The sequence below is a fragment of the Schistocerca piceifrons genome, chromosome 10, assembly GCF_021461385.2.
Source record: "Schistocerca piceifrons isolate TAMUIC-IGC-003096 chromosome 10, iqSchPice1.1, whole genome shotgun sequence".
Taxonomy (NCBI): Eukaryota; Metazoa; Arthropoda; class Insecta; order Orthoptera; family Acrididae; genus Schistocerca; species Schistocerca piceifrons.
The window spans coordinates 8,053,907-8,070,752 of NC_060147.1; the positions used below are offsets into that span (position 1 = coordinate 8,053,907).

At 47.2% G+C, this 16,846-nt stretch overlaps 1 protein-coding gene across 1 annotated transcript; it reads right to left on the reverse strand.

The window, feature by feature from the left end:
• Positions 1 to 5,159: 5,159 nt before the first annotated feature.
• LOC124719022 lies at positions 5,160 to 16,742 on the reverse strand. Its single transcript, XM_047244693.1, has 2 exons — positions 16,661 to 16,742; positions 5,160 to 8,227 (listed from the first exon to the last, which is right to left on the reverse strand). Exons 1-2 carry the CDS (start codon positions 16,740 to 16,742, stop codon positions 5,160 to 5,162), a joined length of 3,150 nt encoding a protein of 1,049 aa, XP_047100649.1.
• Positions 16,743 to 16,846: the final 104 nt, after the last annotated feature.

A 16,846-nucleotide genomic window follows, 5' to 3' on the forward strand; every position in this document is an offset into this window, starting at 1 on the left:
TAAATGAAGTCCAGGCACATGTAGTATGCTGATGGACAAGTGCTTCTAGCATTGTGGTAGGAAATAGTAAAAACCGGCATGCGATTAAAACTGAAGAGTGACTGCAGCAGCTAAAGTGCTGCTAGGATCCCCTTAAGGAAATGGTTGTGTACAGGTTGTTACAAAAACTATTTACAATGACTGAGCAGCTTCTGGAAAAAACATACTCCTGTTCAGCATAAAGCCACTCTGAGTGTAGTGTAAAAATCTGACTACGGGAGAGTGGATGAGTGGAAACATCATTTGGAGTGACAAACTGTGCTATACTCTGTGGCTATCTGATGGAAGGATTTGGATGAACATTACCTGCCATCATCTCTAGTGCCAAAAATGTAGTGCAGAGGGGGCAGTGTAACAATATGCAATTTCTCCTCCTTAACTTGTATTTCCCTTATTGCACTTCAGGATATGATAAATGCAGAAGGGTAAGTACATATTTGACAGTATTGCATGCTATACACAACAGAGGAACAGTTCAGTGACTGATTTGATCAGCTCAACAATGGTGCCTCTCATGAATTGGCATTGTTAGGTTAAGGCTTGTGACCAGTGGCATTCCGGAAGGAGGCCAGCCAATGTTCCAACCTGAAGGCAATGGTTCATCTTACGGATTAGTTATAATGGCGTCTTCACTCCATACCTGGTCTCCAATATTTCTACCTTCTCTGGTATCAGCTATCAAGGAAGAAAGATATTTCGAAATCTCTTTGGGTAGATGCCAGCGCAGTGTACTCAGAAGAGTTAAAGTCCTCAAAGTGAATGTCCAGATACATTTGATTCGTTAGTGTACAGAGCAGGAGTGTAAGCCTCCCACAGTGGACTCTTACTGACAAGGTGACTTCACTGCAGGTATGTCCCCAGCCCCAGTACTGGGTCCAGCCTCCAGTCTCAGTAGCCGCTGTGGTTCCACACTGCCTGCTATTGTACACACAGAGGAAAACATCTTTTAAGTACTTTATGTATGTACTTCAGTGGCATGCTCTTAAATTGTGGCTGCAATTAGGGGTAAATGGGGATACTTTATCATGCACAATGCTGTACTGAGGCTATAACCAATCTCAGAAGCCATAGATATGAAAAGAAATCCACATTCATGGTTAAAGAAGTGTTATGTGCGCATTAGGAAAACAATAAAATAAAACATGTCAAACATAAATGTGCAGACATTCTTCATTAGTGTTATTTCCATTTTGTGTGTGGTGACTTAAATCTGCGGACAACTGCACCTCCAGCACTGTACAGCTATCGCAGCAGCTTTGGGTGAGAAACTACGTGCTCGGCTGTGGAAATAAGTATTCCGTGGGTCACAACACTGTCCTGCAAAGGTGTAGGCTGCCAAAGGAGAGTTACTTCAACAACTGAGGTACGTTGTGACACACAGAAGAGGAACCTTCAAAATTATTGTCAAATTATACTGAATGAAGGTGGTCTTTTAGTGTAGTTCATGAGTGCCTCATCACCTTTTTATAAATAACTTACTATGCCACTTTTGACTTAATGCATTATTTATTCCCTTCATCATCAAAGACATCAATTTTGAATTTTAAAGTAATTGTAGCAGAGTTAGAGAAAAAGTGTATAAGATAAGGCACAGAATATAATACAGCATTGTATTAAATAGTTACACCACAGGACACCTGACTGCAGTGTTAGGAGACAAACGACATGAAACGGAAGCTGTGTTGACAGAGGAGTGGGACAGGTGTCAGTCCTGCACGAGTGAGTGAGCGAGCACAAAATGTGAGATCAGGTGACCACAGCCTAACTTAATAGGCTGCCCTCACCACCTGTCATAGAAGTCCTTCTGGTCACACACTCAAATGAACAGACACCACACTTTTATGAATATACATGCATGATGGAATATTGGCTTTTCAGTCCCAATGCACTGCAATGTCAGATATCCCAGAAGAGTACAGTAGACCTGAAAGCAAAGAAGAATAATATACAGGGTGCACAACTGTGGAGATTTGGGTTAGGAAGGAAACACTCTGATATCCGGAGTGCAGAAGAAATTTCCATCTGTCGATATTCAGTTGTTTCAATGCCCTATTCCAATAGAAGTCATAAATTTCTTTCATCAGGCATTGATGATGTTTCACTCCAAAGACATTAGACATGTCCATAGTGCTTGGCTGCATCCAGCAATGTGTTCTCATTCATGTGTAAATAATCTTGTAACATGAAACAGCCAATGCAGTGAGGAGTAAGACTGGGATCAATGCACACACATTGTGTAAGTAAATAGGGGGATCTAATCAGTGAACTATAGAGTAAATTTTGATTGGTTGTGGATGGAAACATAAAGTCTAGTAGGTACATATTGCACATATACAGATTTGCATTAGTGTTTTTTTCAGTCAGGAATCACTTATTTAAAGCAATACATTTGTGAGAAAACCTACACTGACACAGCTCCTTCAGAGATACTGGAAGTAATAAACAATAGCATAACAAGGAGGTATGTTGCAATGTGTGCCAAAGACATGAGTCATAATGCTGTTTCTGGTGAAGGTTGCAAGGAACTAGGCCAATGATTAACACATTTAGGTGCACAGTATAAGGAATTCTGTAGTTCAGATGCCATACTACATGCCATCTCTTGTGAACTTGGTTTTCTTTACACCTCAATTTCTGGATATAGGAGAACAGGAGTAAATATTAGGAAAATCAGAGGTGATTAATGCTGTTCAGAACATGGATATGTTCCATAGGTCTCTTATTGTCTCCAACCGGGGTACCAGAATAATAAAACTTTTGGAAAACCAAAAAAGGATTTCTTGCTTTGTTTTCATCTGTGTTTTTAGTTATAATTTAAAATTGAAGTAATCACTAATAAATGTAGAAGACTGAGAATCTTGTTTTATTCAACCTTCAAAATAAGCAATGTGTGCCACCAAAATAGCAGGGTTCTCAGTGTTGCATAACAGCCATAAACCACTCTCAACGAAAGTGATCACACCATCCTCCACCTTTTTTCCCATGTTATACTGAAATCACAATAATTTGTTTAAGGACAAAATTATCATAAACAATAAAAATCAGATAATGTGACTCATTTGTGGAGTGTCTGCTGTGCTTACCATAATCAGGGTCCCTGGGGAGTACATGAGTACAATTAATTTCTTCAGCTGCTTTACCTGCATTTCGTTTTCATCTACCTCATTAATTTGTAAACAGCACGCTTCAGAGTAATCCTTTTCTCTCAATTTCCACATTCTACATGTATATAATTTCGGCCAGCCTCTGGCTGGGGCTGATTCTGCTGGTGCTGTTATGAGCCCTGTCATTCCCAGTGGTGAGGCTGACATGCAGTTCACCATGCTTCTGTGATATATACCACGGCAGTCGCTCAGATCAAAGTCAGTGGTCTAGGGGTAGTGTGTTTGATCAGTAAAAAATTTTCGTCAGTTCTGGGCTCGAAACCTGCCACTGCCTAAATTTCGATTAATAAACATTTGGTGGCCAAAGAATTCTGGTACAAGAAGTAACTCTGACCTTACCCATCTACATTATACTCTGCAAGCCACCTAATGGTCTGTGGCAGAGGGTACTTTCAGTAATACTATCTGTTCCCTCCAACCCTGTTCCATTTGTGAATAGTGCATGGGAAGAATGACTGTCAGTAAACCTCTGTATTGGCTCTAATTTCTCGAATTTTCACCTCGTGGCCAATATACGAGACCTCGGGTGGAAGTAATAAGTTGTCTGACTCCTCCTCCAAAAGTGGTGTGCCAAAATTTCAATAGTAAATCTGTCTCTGATGCACAACACATCTCTTGTAATGTCTGCCAGTGGAGTTTAGCATCACTGTAATGCTCACTCACCAGATAGACAGGATCCAAAGAAGAGTGGCACATTTCGTCACGGATAACTTAAAATTCTTCCAACGAATCTAAGGAAATGTGAATCTTGCGCCAGCTTTTCACACTATCTGTTTTATATTGTCATTCCATTTAAGATAGCATCTGCAGTAAAATATCTGGGTATAACTATCCAGAACTGTCTGTTGTGGACTGGCAAGACAGCCAATCCACTATGACAGGTAGCCGAAAGGCACGCATTTAAGCTCATGCAGGCTGGCGTGAGGTCTGGAAAATGACAAGGAATTGACTAGCAAAAAAAGGTACGTAGCTTCTGGAATACTTACCTTTAATCCAGGATTGGTGAACATCAGTCTGACAGTACATGCATCACAAGATTAATAGCAAATGATAATGGTGCCTTGCTAGGTTGTAGGAAATGATGTAGCTGAAGGCTATGCTAACTATCGTCTTGGCAAATGTGAGCGTAATTTGTCAGTGAACGATCGCTAGCAAAGTCGGCTGTACAACTGGGGCGAGTGCTAGGAAGTCTCTCTAGACCTGCCGTGTGGTGGCACTCAGTCTGCAATCACTGACAGTGGCGACACGCGGGTCCGACGTATACTTCCGGACCGCGGCCAATTTAAAGGCTACCACCTAGCAAGTGTGGTGTCTGGTGGTGACATCAGTCTCCAGCTGTTTGTCATCAGTAGTGTAGCTGCACAGTAGTGGATTTCTTTTCCTATATATTACATTCATTTTCATTGAGGGTCAATTGCCAGAGTCTGCACCGTTCATCAATTCTCTGCAGATTCTTCCGAAAATTCTCACTATCTTCTGGCGTTGCTACTTTGTGTCTGATGCCCTTTAAGGCTATTCGCAGATGATGCAGTTTCTTATACAATTCTACTAGATCATTTATTGTGTATGTCAGGATGTGGCTGAGGTGGAAGTGGGGTCTAAAAAAGAACAAGTGTTACTTTTTCCACTCCGGTCGGCATACTGCCTCCCTTTTATTGACCTAGCCAGGTTACATTATGTTAGTTTAGCGGCCCTAAGGTGCAAACAGATTGAGCTGGGGCTCAAAAAGTGCACGACCCCCTGCGGGTCTGGGGGTTAGAATAGGCCCGAGGTCTTCCTGCCTGTCGTAAGAGGCGACTAAAAGGAGTCCATCCCCCTCAAGGGGGTAGTTAGCACCTGCGTCCGGAGACGGACGGTCCCACGACCTACATTTGTGGTCTTTTTGGTTTTTCACTTCTCGTTTCTTCCTTCTTTGGTTGGTTCCTTTCTTTGTTCTTCTCCATCTCACTGTCTTCCTTACTCTTTCCCTTGCCTTCTTTCCCTTGCCTTCTTTCCCTTGCCTTCTTTCCCTTGCCTTCTTTCCCTTGCCTTCTTTCCCTTGCCTTCTTTCCCTTGCCTTCTTTCCCTTGCCTTCTTTCCCTTGCCTTCTTTCCCTTGCCTTCTTTCCCTTGCCTTCTTTCCCTTGCCTTCTTTCCCTTGCCTTCTTTCCCTTGCCTTCTTTCCCTTGCCTTCTTTCCCTTGCCTTCTTTCCCTTGCCTTCTTTCCCTTGCCTTCTTTCCCTTGCCTTCTTTCCCTTGCCTTCTTTCCCTTGCCTTCTTTCCCTTGCCTTCTTTCCCTTGCCTTCTTTCCCTTGCCTTCTTTCCCTTGCCTTCTTTCCCTTGCCTTCTTTCCCTTGCCTTCTTTCCCTTGCCTTCTTTCCCTTGCCTTCTTTCCCTTGCCTTCTTTCCCTTGCCTTCTTTCCCTTGCCTTCTTTCCCTTGCCTTCTTTCCCTTGCCTTCTTTCCCTTGCCTTCTTTCCCTTGCCTTCTTTCCCTTGCCTTCTTTCCCTTGCCTTCTTTCCCTTGCCTTCTTTCCCTTGCCTTCTTTCCCTTGCCTTCTTTCCCTTGCCTTCTTTCCCTTGCCTTCTTTCCCTTGCCTTCTTTCCCTTGCCTTCTTTCCCTTGCCTTCTTTCCCTTGCCTTCTTTCCCTTGCCTTCTTTCCCTTGCCTTCTTTCCCTTGCCTTCTTTCCCTTGCCTTCTTTCCCTTGCCTTCTTTCCCTTGCCTTCTTTCCCTTGCCTTCTTTCCCTTGCCTTCTTTCCCTTGCCTTCTTTCCCTTGCCTTCTTTCCCTTGCCTTCTTTCCCTTGCCTTCTTTCCCTTGCCTTCTTTCCCTTGCCTTCTTTCCCTTGCCTTCTTTCCCTTGCCTTCTTTCCCTTGCCTTCTTTCCCTTGCCTTCTTTCCCTTGCCTTCTTTCCCTTGCCTTCTTTCCCTTGCCTTCTTTCCCTTGCCTTCTTTCCCTTGCCTTCTTTCCCTTGCCTTCTTTCCCTTGCCTTCTTTCCCTTGCCTTCTTTCCCTTGCCTTCTTTCCCTTGCCTTCTTTCCCTTGCCTTCTTTCCCTTGCCTTCTTTCCCTTGCCTTCTTTCCCTTGCCTTCTTTCCCTTGCCTTCTTTCCCTTGCCTTCTTTCCCTTGCCTTCTTTCCCTTGCCTTCTTTCCCTTGCCTTCTTTCCCTTGCCTTCTTTCCCTTGCCTTCTTTCCCTTGCCTTCTTTCCCTTGCCTTCTTTCCCTTGCCTTCTTTCCCTTGCCTTCTTTCCCTTGCCTTCTTTCCCTTGCCTTCTTTCCCTTGCCTTCTTTCCCTTGCCTTCTTTCCCTTGCCTTCTTTCCCTTGCCTTCTTTCCCTTGCCTTCTTTCCCTTGCCTTCTTTCCCTTGCCTTCTTTCCCTTGCCTTCTTTCCCTTGCCTTCTTTCCCTTGCCTTCTTTCCCTTGCCTTCTTTCCCTTGCCTTCTTTCCCTTGCCTTCTTTCCCTTGCCTTCTTTCCCTTGCCTTCTTTCCCTTGCCTTCTTTCCCTTGCCTTCTTTCCCTTGCCTTCTTTCCCTTGCCTTCTTTCCCTTGCCTTCTTTCCCTTGCCTTCTTTCCCTTGCCTTCTTTCCCTTGCCTTCTTTCCCTTGCCTTCTTTCCCTTGCCTTCTTTCCCTTGCCTTCTTTCCCTTGCCTTCTTTCCCTTGCCTTCTTTCCCTTGCCTTCTTTCCCTTGCCTTCTTTCCCTTGCCTTCTTTCCCTTGCCTTCTTTCCCTTGCCTTCTTTCCCTTGCCTTCTTTCCCTTGCCTTCTTTCCCTTGCCTTCTTTCCCTTGCCTTCTTTCCCTTGCCTTCTTTCCCTTGCCTTCTTTCCCTTGCCTTCTTTCCCTTGCCTTCTTTCCCTTGCCTTCTTTCCCTTGCCTTCTTTCCCTTGCCTTCTTTCCCTTGCCTTCTTTCCCTTGCCTTCTTTCCCTTGCCTTCTTTCCCTTGCCTTCTTTCCCTTGCCTTCTTTCCCTTGCCTTCTTTCCCTTGCCTTCTTTCCCTTGCCTTCTTTCCCTTGCCTTCTTTCCCTTGCCTTCTTTCCCTTGCCTTCTTTCCCTTGCCTTCTTTCCCTTGCCTTCTTTCCCTTGCCTTCTTTCCCTTGCCTTCTTTCCCTTGCCTTCTTTCCCTTGCCTTCTTTCCCTTGCCTTCTTTCCCTTGCCTTCTTTCCCTTGCCTTCTTTCCCTTGCCTTCTTTCCCTTGCCTTCTTTCCCTTGCCTTCTTTCCCTTGCCTTCTTTCCCTTGCCTTCTTTCCCTTGCCTTCTTTCCCTTGCCTTCTTTCCCTTGCCTTCTTTCCCTTGCCTTCTTTCCCTTGCCTTCTTTCCCTTGCCTTCTTTCCCTTGCCTTCTTTCCCTTGCCTTCTTTCCCTTGCCTTCTTTCCCTTGCCTTCTTTCCCTTGCCTTCTTTCCCTTGCCTTCTTTCCCTTGCCTTCTTTCCCTTGCCTTCTTTCCCTTGCCTTCTTTCCCTTGCCTTCTTTCCCTTGCCTTCTTTCCCTTGCCTTCTTTCCCTTGCCTTCTTTCCCTTGCCTTCTTTCCCTTGCCTTCTTTCCCTTGCCTTCTTTCCCTTGCCTTCTTTCCCTTGCCTTCTTTCCCTTGCCTTCTTTCCCTTGCCTTCTTTCCCTTGCCTTCTTTCCCTTGCCTTCTTTCCCTTGCCTTCTTTCCCTTGCCTTCTTTCCCTTGCCTTCTTTCCCTTGCCTTCTTTCCCTTGCCTTCTTTCCCTTGCCTTCTTTCCCTTGCCTTCTTTCCCTTGCCTTCTTTCCCTTGCCTTCTTTCCCTTGCCTTCTTTCCCTTGCCTTCTTTCCCTTGCCTTCTTTCCCTTGCCTTCTTTCCCTTGCCTTCTTTCCCTTGCCTTCTTTCCCTTGCCTTCTTTCCCTTGCCTTCTTTCCCTTGCCTTCTTTCCCTTGCCTTCTTTCCCTTGCCTTCTTTCCCTTGCCTTCTTTCCCTTGCCTTCTTTCCCTTGCCTTCTTTCCCTTGCCTTCTTTCCCTTGCCTTCTTTCCCTTGCCTTCTTTCCCTTGCCTTCTTTCCCTTGCCTTCTTTCCCTTGCCTTCTTTACCTTGCCTTCTTTACCTTGCCTTCTTTACCTTGCCTTCTTTACCTTGCCTTCTTTACCTTGCCTTCTTTACCTTGCCTTCTTTACCTTGCCTTCTTTACCTTGCCTTCTTTACCTTGCCTTCTTTACCTTGCCTTCTTTACCTTGCCTTCTTTACCTTGCCTTCTTTACCTTGCCTTCTTTACCTTGCCTTCTTTACCTTGCCTTCTTTACCTTGCCTTCTTTACCTTGCCTTCTTTACCTTGCCTTCTTTACCTTGCCTTCTTTACCTTGCCTTCTTTACCTTGCCTTCTTTACCTTGCCTTCTTTACCTTGCCTTCTTTACCTTGCCTTCTTTACCTTGCCTTCTTTACCTTGCCTTCTTTACCTTGCCTTCTTTACCTTGCCTTCTTTACCTTGCCTTCTTTACCTTGCCTTCTTTACCTTGCCTTCTTTACCTTGCCTTCTTTACCTTGCCTTCTTTACCTTGCCTTCTTTACCTTGCCTTCTTTACCTTGCCTTCTTTACCTTGCCTTCTTTACCTTGCCTTCTTTACCTTGCCTTCTTTACCTTGCCTTCTTTACCTTGCCTTCTTTACCTTGCCTTCTTTACCTTGCCTTCTTTACCTTGCCTTCTTTACCTTGCCTTCTTTACCTTGCCTTCTTTACCTTGCCTTCTTTACCTTGCCTTCTTTACCTTGCCTTCTTTACCTTGCCTTCTTTACCTTGCCTTCTTTACCTTGCCTTCTTTACCTTGCCTTCTTTACCTTGCCTTCTTTACCTTGCCTTCTTTACCTTGCCTTCTTTACCTTGCCTTCTTTACCTTGCCTTCTTTACCTTGCCTTCTTTACCTTGCCTTCTTTACCTTGCCTTCTTTACCTTGCCTTCTTTACCTTGCCTTCTTTACCTTGCCTTCTTTACCTTGCCTTCTTTACCTTGCCTTCTTTACCTTGCCTTCTTTACCTTGCCTTCTTTACCTTGCCTTCTTTACCTTGCCTTCTTTACCTTGCCTTCTTTACCTTGCCTTCTTTACCTTGCCTTCTTTACCTTGCCTTCTTTACCTTGCCTTCTTTACCTTGCCTTCTTTACCTTGCCTTCTTTACCTTGCCTTCTTTACCTTGCCTTCTTTACCTTGCCTTCTTTACCTTGCCTTCTTTACCTTGCCTTCTTTACCTTGCCTTCTTTACCTTGCCTTCTTTACCTTGCCTTCTTTACCTTGCCTTCTTTACCTTGCCTTCTTTACCTTGCCTTCTTTACCTTGCCTTCTTTACCTTGCCTTCTTTACCTTGCCTTCTTTACCTTGCCTTCTTTACCTTGCCTTCTTTACCTTGCCTTCTTTACCTTGCCTTCTTTACCTTGCCTTCTTTACCTTGCCTTCTTTACCTTGCCTTCTTTACCTTGCCTTCTTTACCTTGCCTTCTTTACCTTGCCTTCTTTACCTTGCCTTCTTTACCTTGCCTTCTCTGGTCTCTGCTTCGGCGTTTGAGACAGCCTGTCCTCTCTCTCTTCCTTTTCCTCTTCTTCCTTCCTCCCTGTGCGCGCCTGAGGGCCGACCCACGCGTTCGCACGCTTAGCCGGTGACGGGGTAACACGTAATTCCTCGCCCTGGGTAGACAAGTAAGGCACGCACGTACCCCCTGGTAAAGGCCAGGCCCAGGGAGGGGTGATTGCCTGAGCTGATACCTTCTGACCATGCCGATTGGTCCCTCCGTCTGTTTCTCGGGAGGTGTGACCTGAGGTGTAAACATTCACCTAAGGCGGGAGTGCCCTCTGAGAGGGTCCCCATAAGGAAGGAGCGTGCCATCGGAGACGCTGGCAATCATGGGGGATTCCTCCGCAATGGATTTCTCTCCTCTCTCGACTTCTGCCCACAAACGGAAACATGACCAGCCCCCAGCGACAAAAGTACTACCGCCTACCCCACAGTTCCTCGTCATTTCTCGATCTGAGGACGGAAAGGATTTTTCCTGTGTCAACCCTTTCGTTATCCAGAAGGGCGTAGATGCCACAGCCGGATCTGTCAAGTCTTGTATCAGGTTGCGTAATGGTACCTTGTTACTAGAAACTAAGAGCGCCTCTCAGGCACAGAAACTCCTTCGAGCCACACTCCTGTACACGTTCCCTGTCTGGGTGGAGGCTCACCAAACTTTGAATTCGTCTCGTGGTGTGGTCTATACTAGATCCCTCGACGGATTGACTGACGAGGAGATTGTCTTTCCTCGCTGAGCAGGGCGTGACGGATGTCCATAGGGTCATGAAAAAGATCAACAATGACCTTGTACTGACCCGGACACTTTTCTTGACCTTTGATAGTGTTCAGCTGCCATCGTGCATCAAATCGGGGTACGAGGTTATTTCTGTTCGCCTCTATGTCCCGACACATACGCGCTGCTACCAGTGTCAGCGTTTCAATCACACTCGCCAGTCTTGTTCCAATGCGGCTAAATGTGTCACTTGTGGCAGGGATGCCCATGAGGGGGACTGTCCACCTCCGTCTCCTCGTTGTGTGAACTGTCAGGGTGACCATGCAGCGTCCTCCCGCGACTGTCCCGTCTATAAGGAAGAACGCTGTATCCAAGAAATTCGGGTCAAAGAGAAAGTGTCCACCTCGGCTGCTCGCAAGCTATTGGCTAGTAGGAAGCCCACGCTGCTCCCAGCGGGGAAATACAGTACTGTTCTCGCCTCTCCTCGGACTACCAGGGAGGTGGCAACCCAGACATGCGATCTGACCTTCAGCACCACGGTCGTCCGTTCGGCCAGTGCTAAGATCGCGCGGTCGACGTCTCCTCTTCCTCCCATCACCCCACAGACACCAGCCCCTTCACCAGCTTCTGCTAAGACGAAGACCCAGAAGTCAGATGCACGGGCCTTCAAGAAGGAACCGTCCCGTGCAGACTTCCTACGTACCTCGACCTCCCAGCCATCGACCGGTACTTCCACCAAACGACCTTCCAAGAAGGCTCATAGGAAGCACAGTTCTCCTGCGCCACCCAGCGGTTGCCGCCCCAGGCCGTCATCCGTTTCGCTTGGCCGCACCGCTGGTAGCCGAACATCTGGCCGTTCACCGGCGGAGGAAGCTCCCCCTCCCGGCCATCTTAACAAGATGGCCGATGAACCTATAGACCCAATGGACGATGACTGTCCGCCTACTGATCGCGGCGGCACTGCTCGCTCGAAGCCAGGCCCTCAGCGGCCCTCGAGGTGACCCCTTCTTTCATCTTCCTTTTCTTCTTACGATGGCACTTATTCACTGGAATATTCGCAGCATTCGCTCCAACCGAGAGGACTTGAAGTTGCTGCTCCGCTTGCACCGTCGGCTCGTCGTAGCCCTCCAGGAAACGAAGCTACGCCCATGCGATCAAATTGCCGCGGCACACTACACCTCTGTGTGTTTTGACCTACCCCCTGTGGTAGGTATCCCGGCTCATGGAGGGGTTATGTTGCTGGTCCGGGATGATATTTACTACGATCCCATCGCGTTGCACACCGGCCCACAGGCAGTTGCCATCCAAATTACTCCCCCCACTTTTACATCTTCCATTTGTACCGTTTACACTCCATCGTCGTCTGCTGTTACCAGGGCAGACATGATGCAAATTATTGCTCAGCTACCTGCACCATTTTTTGTTAACTGGAGACTTCAATGCCCACCATCCCCTTTGGGGCTCTCCAGCATCCTGCCCGAGGGGCTCCCTGTTAGCGGATTTCTTCAACCAGCTCAATCTTGTCTGCCTCAATACTGGCGAGCCTACTTTTCTTTCGGACACATCTCACACCTATTCCCATTTAGACCTCTCTATGTGTACTACCCAACTTGCACGCCAGTTTGAGTGGTATGCACTTTCTGATACATATTCGAGCGACCACTTCCCGTGTGTTATCCATCTCCTGCAGCATACACCCTCTCCGTGCTCATCTAGTTGGGCCATCTCCAAAGCAGACTGAGGGCTCTTCTCTCCCAGGGCGACCTTTCAGGATCAAATCTTCACAAGCTGCGATCGTCAGGTCGCACACCTCACGGAAGTCATTCTCACTGCTGCTGAATATTCCATCCCTCACCCTACTTCTTCTCCACGTCGCGTACCGGTCTCCTGGTGGACCGCAGCATGTAGAGATGCTTTACGTGCTCGTCGACGTGCTTTACGCACCTTTAAACGCCACCCTACAGTGGCGAATTGTATCAATTATAAACGATTACGTGCACAGTGTCGTCGTATTATTAAAGAAAGCAAGAAAGCCAGCTGGGCTGCTTTCACAAGCACCTTCAACAGTTTTACTCCTCCTTCTGTTGTCTGGGGTAGCCTGCGCCGGCTATCTGGCACTAAGGTCCACTCACCAGTTTCTGGCTTGACGGTCGCGAATGACGTCATTGTGGCCCCTGAGGATGTCTCCAATGCCTTCGGCCGCTTTTTCACAGAGGTTTCGAGCTCCGCTCATTACCACCCTGCCTTCCTCCCCCGCAAACAGGCAGAGGCGGCTAGGCCACCTAACTTCCGCTCCTCGAATCGTGAAAGTTATAATGCCCCATTCACCATGCGGGAACTCGAAACCGCACTTGGCCGGTCACGGTCCTCCGCTCCAGGGCCTGATTCTATTCATATTCAGATGCTGAAGAACCTTTCTCCTGTGGGTAAAGGTTTTCTTCTTTGTACTTACAATCGCATCTGGATTGAGGGACATGTTCCCGCATGCTGGCGCGAGTCTATTGTCCCGATCCCTAAGCCGGGGAAGGACAAGCACTTGCCTTCCAGTTATCGACCCATCTCGCTTACCAGCTGTGTCTGTAAAGCGATGGAGCGAATGGTTAACTCTCGTTTGGTTTGGCTGCTCGAGTCTCGACGCCTACTTACCAATGTACAATGTGGATTTCGTAGGCGCCGCTCTGCTGTTGACCATCTGGTTACCTTGTCGACCTTCATTATGAATAACTTCTTGCGGAAGCGCCCGACCGCGGCTGTGTTCTTTGATTTGGAGAAGGCTTACGACACCTGTTGGAGGCCAGGCATTCTCTGCACCATGCTTACATGGGGCCTTCGCGGTCGCCTCCCTCTTTTTATTCGTGCCTTTGTAATGGATCGACAGTTCAGGGTACGTGTGGGTTCTGTCCTGTCAGACACCTTTCGCCAGGAGAATGGGGTGCCACAGGGCTCAGTTTTGAGCGTCGCTCTCTTCGCCATCGTGATCAATCCAATAATGGATTGCCTCCCAGCTGATGTATCAGGCTCCCTTTTCGTGGACGATTTTACCATCTAATGCAGCCCGCAGCGTACATGTTTCCTGGAGCGCTTTCTTCAGCGTTCTCTTGACCGTCTTTACTCCTGGAGTGTCGCCAATGGCTTCAGTTTTTCTGCCGAGAAGACGGTCTGTATTAACTTCTGGCGCTACAAAGAGTTTCTCCCACCGTCCTTACGACTCGGTCCCGTTGCTCTCCCAATCGTGGAGACAACAAAATTTTTAGGTCTTACATTTGACAGGAAACTTAGCTGGTCTCCACATGTCATATTTGGCTGCCCGTTGTACCCCTTCTCCAAATGTCCTCCGTGTTCTCAGTGGTATGTCGTGGGGAGCGGATCGAACCGTCCTACTTCGCCTATATCGGTCGATCGTCCGCTCCAAGCTGGATTATGAAAGCTTCGTATACTCCTCTGCACGGCCATCAATCTTACGCCGCCCCAACTCCATACAACATCGGGGTTTACGACTTGCGATCGGAGCGTTTTATACTAGTCCCGTCGAGAGTCTTCATGCTGACGCTGGTGAATTGCCACTCACCTACCGGCGCGATATACTGCTATGTCGGTATGCCTGTCGGCTACTGGCAATGCCCGACCACCCGTCTTTTCGTTCCTTTTTTGACTACTCTCTCGACCGTCAATACGGGTTGTATGTCTCTGCCCTGCTACCCCCTGTAGTTCGCTTTCGTCGCCTCCTTCAACACCTTAATTTTTCACTCCCTGCAACCTTTCGAGTGGGCGAGTGCCACACGCCACCTTGGCTCCAGGCTCAGGTCCGCGTTCACCTTGACCTCAGCTCGCTCCCAAAGGAGGTTACCCCCGGTTCGGTATACCGCTCCCGTTTTGTCGAACTTCGTTCGAATTTCATTAATATGACCTACATTTATACAGATGGCTCTAAGACCAATGACGGGGACGGGTGTTCTTTTATTGTTGGGGCACAAAGTTCCAAATACCGGCTCCACGGCCATTGTTCGGTCTTCACAGCTGAGCTGTTTGCCCTCTACCAGGCTGTTCTTTACATCTGCCGCCGCCGACATTCTGCTTATGTCATCTGCTCCGATTCCCTGAGCGCCATCCAGAGCCTCAGTGATCCGTATCCGGTTCACCCTTTCGTACACCGAATCCAACGCTCTCTTCAGCAGCTGGTGGACGTCGGTTCTCCGGTTAGCTTTATCTGGGTTCCTGGCCATGTCGGTATCCCTGGGAACGAAGCTGCAGATGCCGCGGCCAAGGCTGCGGTCCTCCAGCCTCGGACAGCTTCTTGTTGTGTCCCTTCGTCAGATTGTAGCAGGGTAATTTGTCGGCGCATTTTATCGCTGTGGCATGCCGATTGGGCTGCACTTACAGACAACAAGCTTCGGGCCTTTAAACTTCTTCCCGCGGCTTGGACGTCCTCCTCACGCCCTTCTCGGCGGGAGGAGGGCGTTTTGGCCCGGTTACGAATTGGACACTGCCGGTTCAGCCATCGCCATCTGCTGACGGCTGCGCCGGCGCCGTTCTGCCCCTGTGGGCAATTGCTGACGGTCCGCCACATTTTAACGTCCTGTCCGGATTTTAACACACTGCGTCTTGATCTTGGCCTGCCATGTACTCTAGATGCCATTTTAGCGGATGACCCACGAGCAGCTGCTCGCGTTCGTTTTATCAACTTGACAACCCTCTCTAAGGACATTTGATTATGCTGTTTTTTTAATCCTGTGCCTGTCAGTCTGTCTTTTATCGTGTTTTCCGTTTCGTTGCTGTTTTAAACTTGTGACTCGCGGTGCATTCCTAACGTAGTCTGGGCGCTAATGACCGTTGAAGTTGTGCGCCCTAAAACCACAAAAAAAAGTTCACAGAGGCAACTGGCTGATGCATCTGATCTCGTCGGGGGCCTGTCAGTAAAAGAGGGCGATCGACCCGCCTCGACCGTGCAGCTCAGCGCGGTGGGCGCTCACACGTGATCTCCTGGACCTTTCTGATTGGCTGCTGTAGGAGCTCTGGCTAGGCAAGCGACGCTTCCCTAAGCGTCACCCCATCAGCAGAAAGGCTGTTTGTTCGTCGATTACGTGAAAAAGTCGTGGGATAGCGGCACATACTGGAAAAATCTGATGTCACCAACCCAGGGTCCGTGCGTGGCTTTGTGAAGATCCATTGCCATCCATAACTCAGACATTTCAAAAAAAAAAATCCCTTTATTTTCAATAAAAGAAAAGGGCTCCCGTACGCAATCTGTCAGCACCTATACATCTCCTTCCCCTTCTGTGGGAGCGAGCTTTTATGGTGAAAATTAGTTGTTGCTCGTTGATAAAAGGAAAAAATTTGCTACCTTGGTCGGGTGTGCTAATATTTGCAAAAAATGGGGGGAGGGGGTGACTTTAGGTTTTACAAAAACACAGATGTATACTAGAGTGGTTTTACAACTACATAAAGTCCCTTTTCAAAAAAAAATATTATACAGGAAGATTGTGGTGAGTTTGGTGATCAAAATCGTAAAACATTTAGAGACATTGATCTTTTCACACAATTCAATACAATAATTTCCCATCATTACTGTGTCAGAATGTAAATCTTAGCACAAAAAGTTAAAAGTATGTCCAAAGTTTCATAACATCAACAGAATCTGTAATACTTCATTCCAATCATATATACTTGCAACGCTAAACACTGTGTAGCAGAAGTGTAGATGCTGGCCGAACTGAATCCCCACAGATCCTTTGAAGGTAACATGTGCCTCTAGAAATGTGTAATTGTTTGTGTTTGGCAAACGTTAAACTCGTTGCTACATAGTGGAACCAGTTTCCAGAATATAAACTAAAATATGAAGGTAGTAATTGTCAATTGAATACTTTTATTTTGTAGAATTAACTAATTTGTTACAAATATAGTTAACATAAACAGAATATGAAGATGGAAATTCTCAAACTGAGAGGTAGTTTCTAATTATTTACCATTTTTTTTCTATGGTCAATAGCTTCAAAATAATAGTTAATGACTTATTGGAACACTAACAACCTAAACAATTGCTTCATATACAGATAATAGAAAGTTAAAACATGTTCATAATGTAACATAAAAGGCATTTGCTTCTGTGTAGGGACGCTGATTGCAGTTGGTTAAACACAAAGTTCTAACTGTTGACGGTATATCTTCCACATATAATATAGACAATCTGTGAAAAATAAACAGAGTAATAATCTGTGGGTCAGGTGCGGCGCTGGGATGGGGTAGCCGATGTGCCACTGACGGAGAGCGAGGCAGCCCAGGTCGCCGCGCTGCGTTGGATACTCTGCCGTTCCCTCAGGTGGGACGGCAGGAAGGAGGGACATGGTGGCGGCTGCTGAATCTGCAGGCAGGTTCTGAAACACTACCCCAGGGATTGTGTCAGTAAAGTTTGCGGAGGTGGGCTTCAGTAGCAAATAAACTAAGGTTT

Bases quoted from the DNA above. Each gene is read 5' to 3' on its own strand.
- LOC124719022 (XM_047244693.1), bottom strand. From the start codon at position 16,742: ATGTCCCTCCTTCCTGCCGTCCCACCTGAGGGAACGGCAGAGTATCCA. The intron at 8,228-16,660 runs GTCAGTGGCACA...AAGGTAAAGAAG, and splicing joins CCTGGGCTGCCTCGCTCTCC to GCAAGGTAAAGAAGGCAAGG.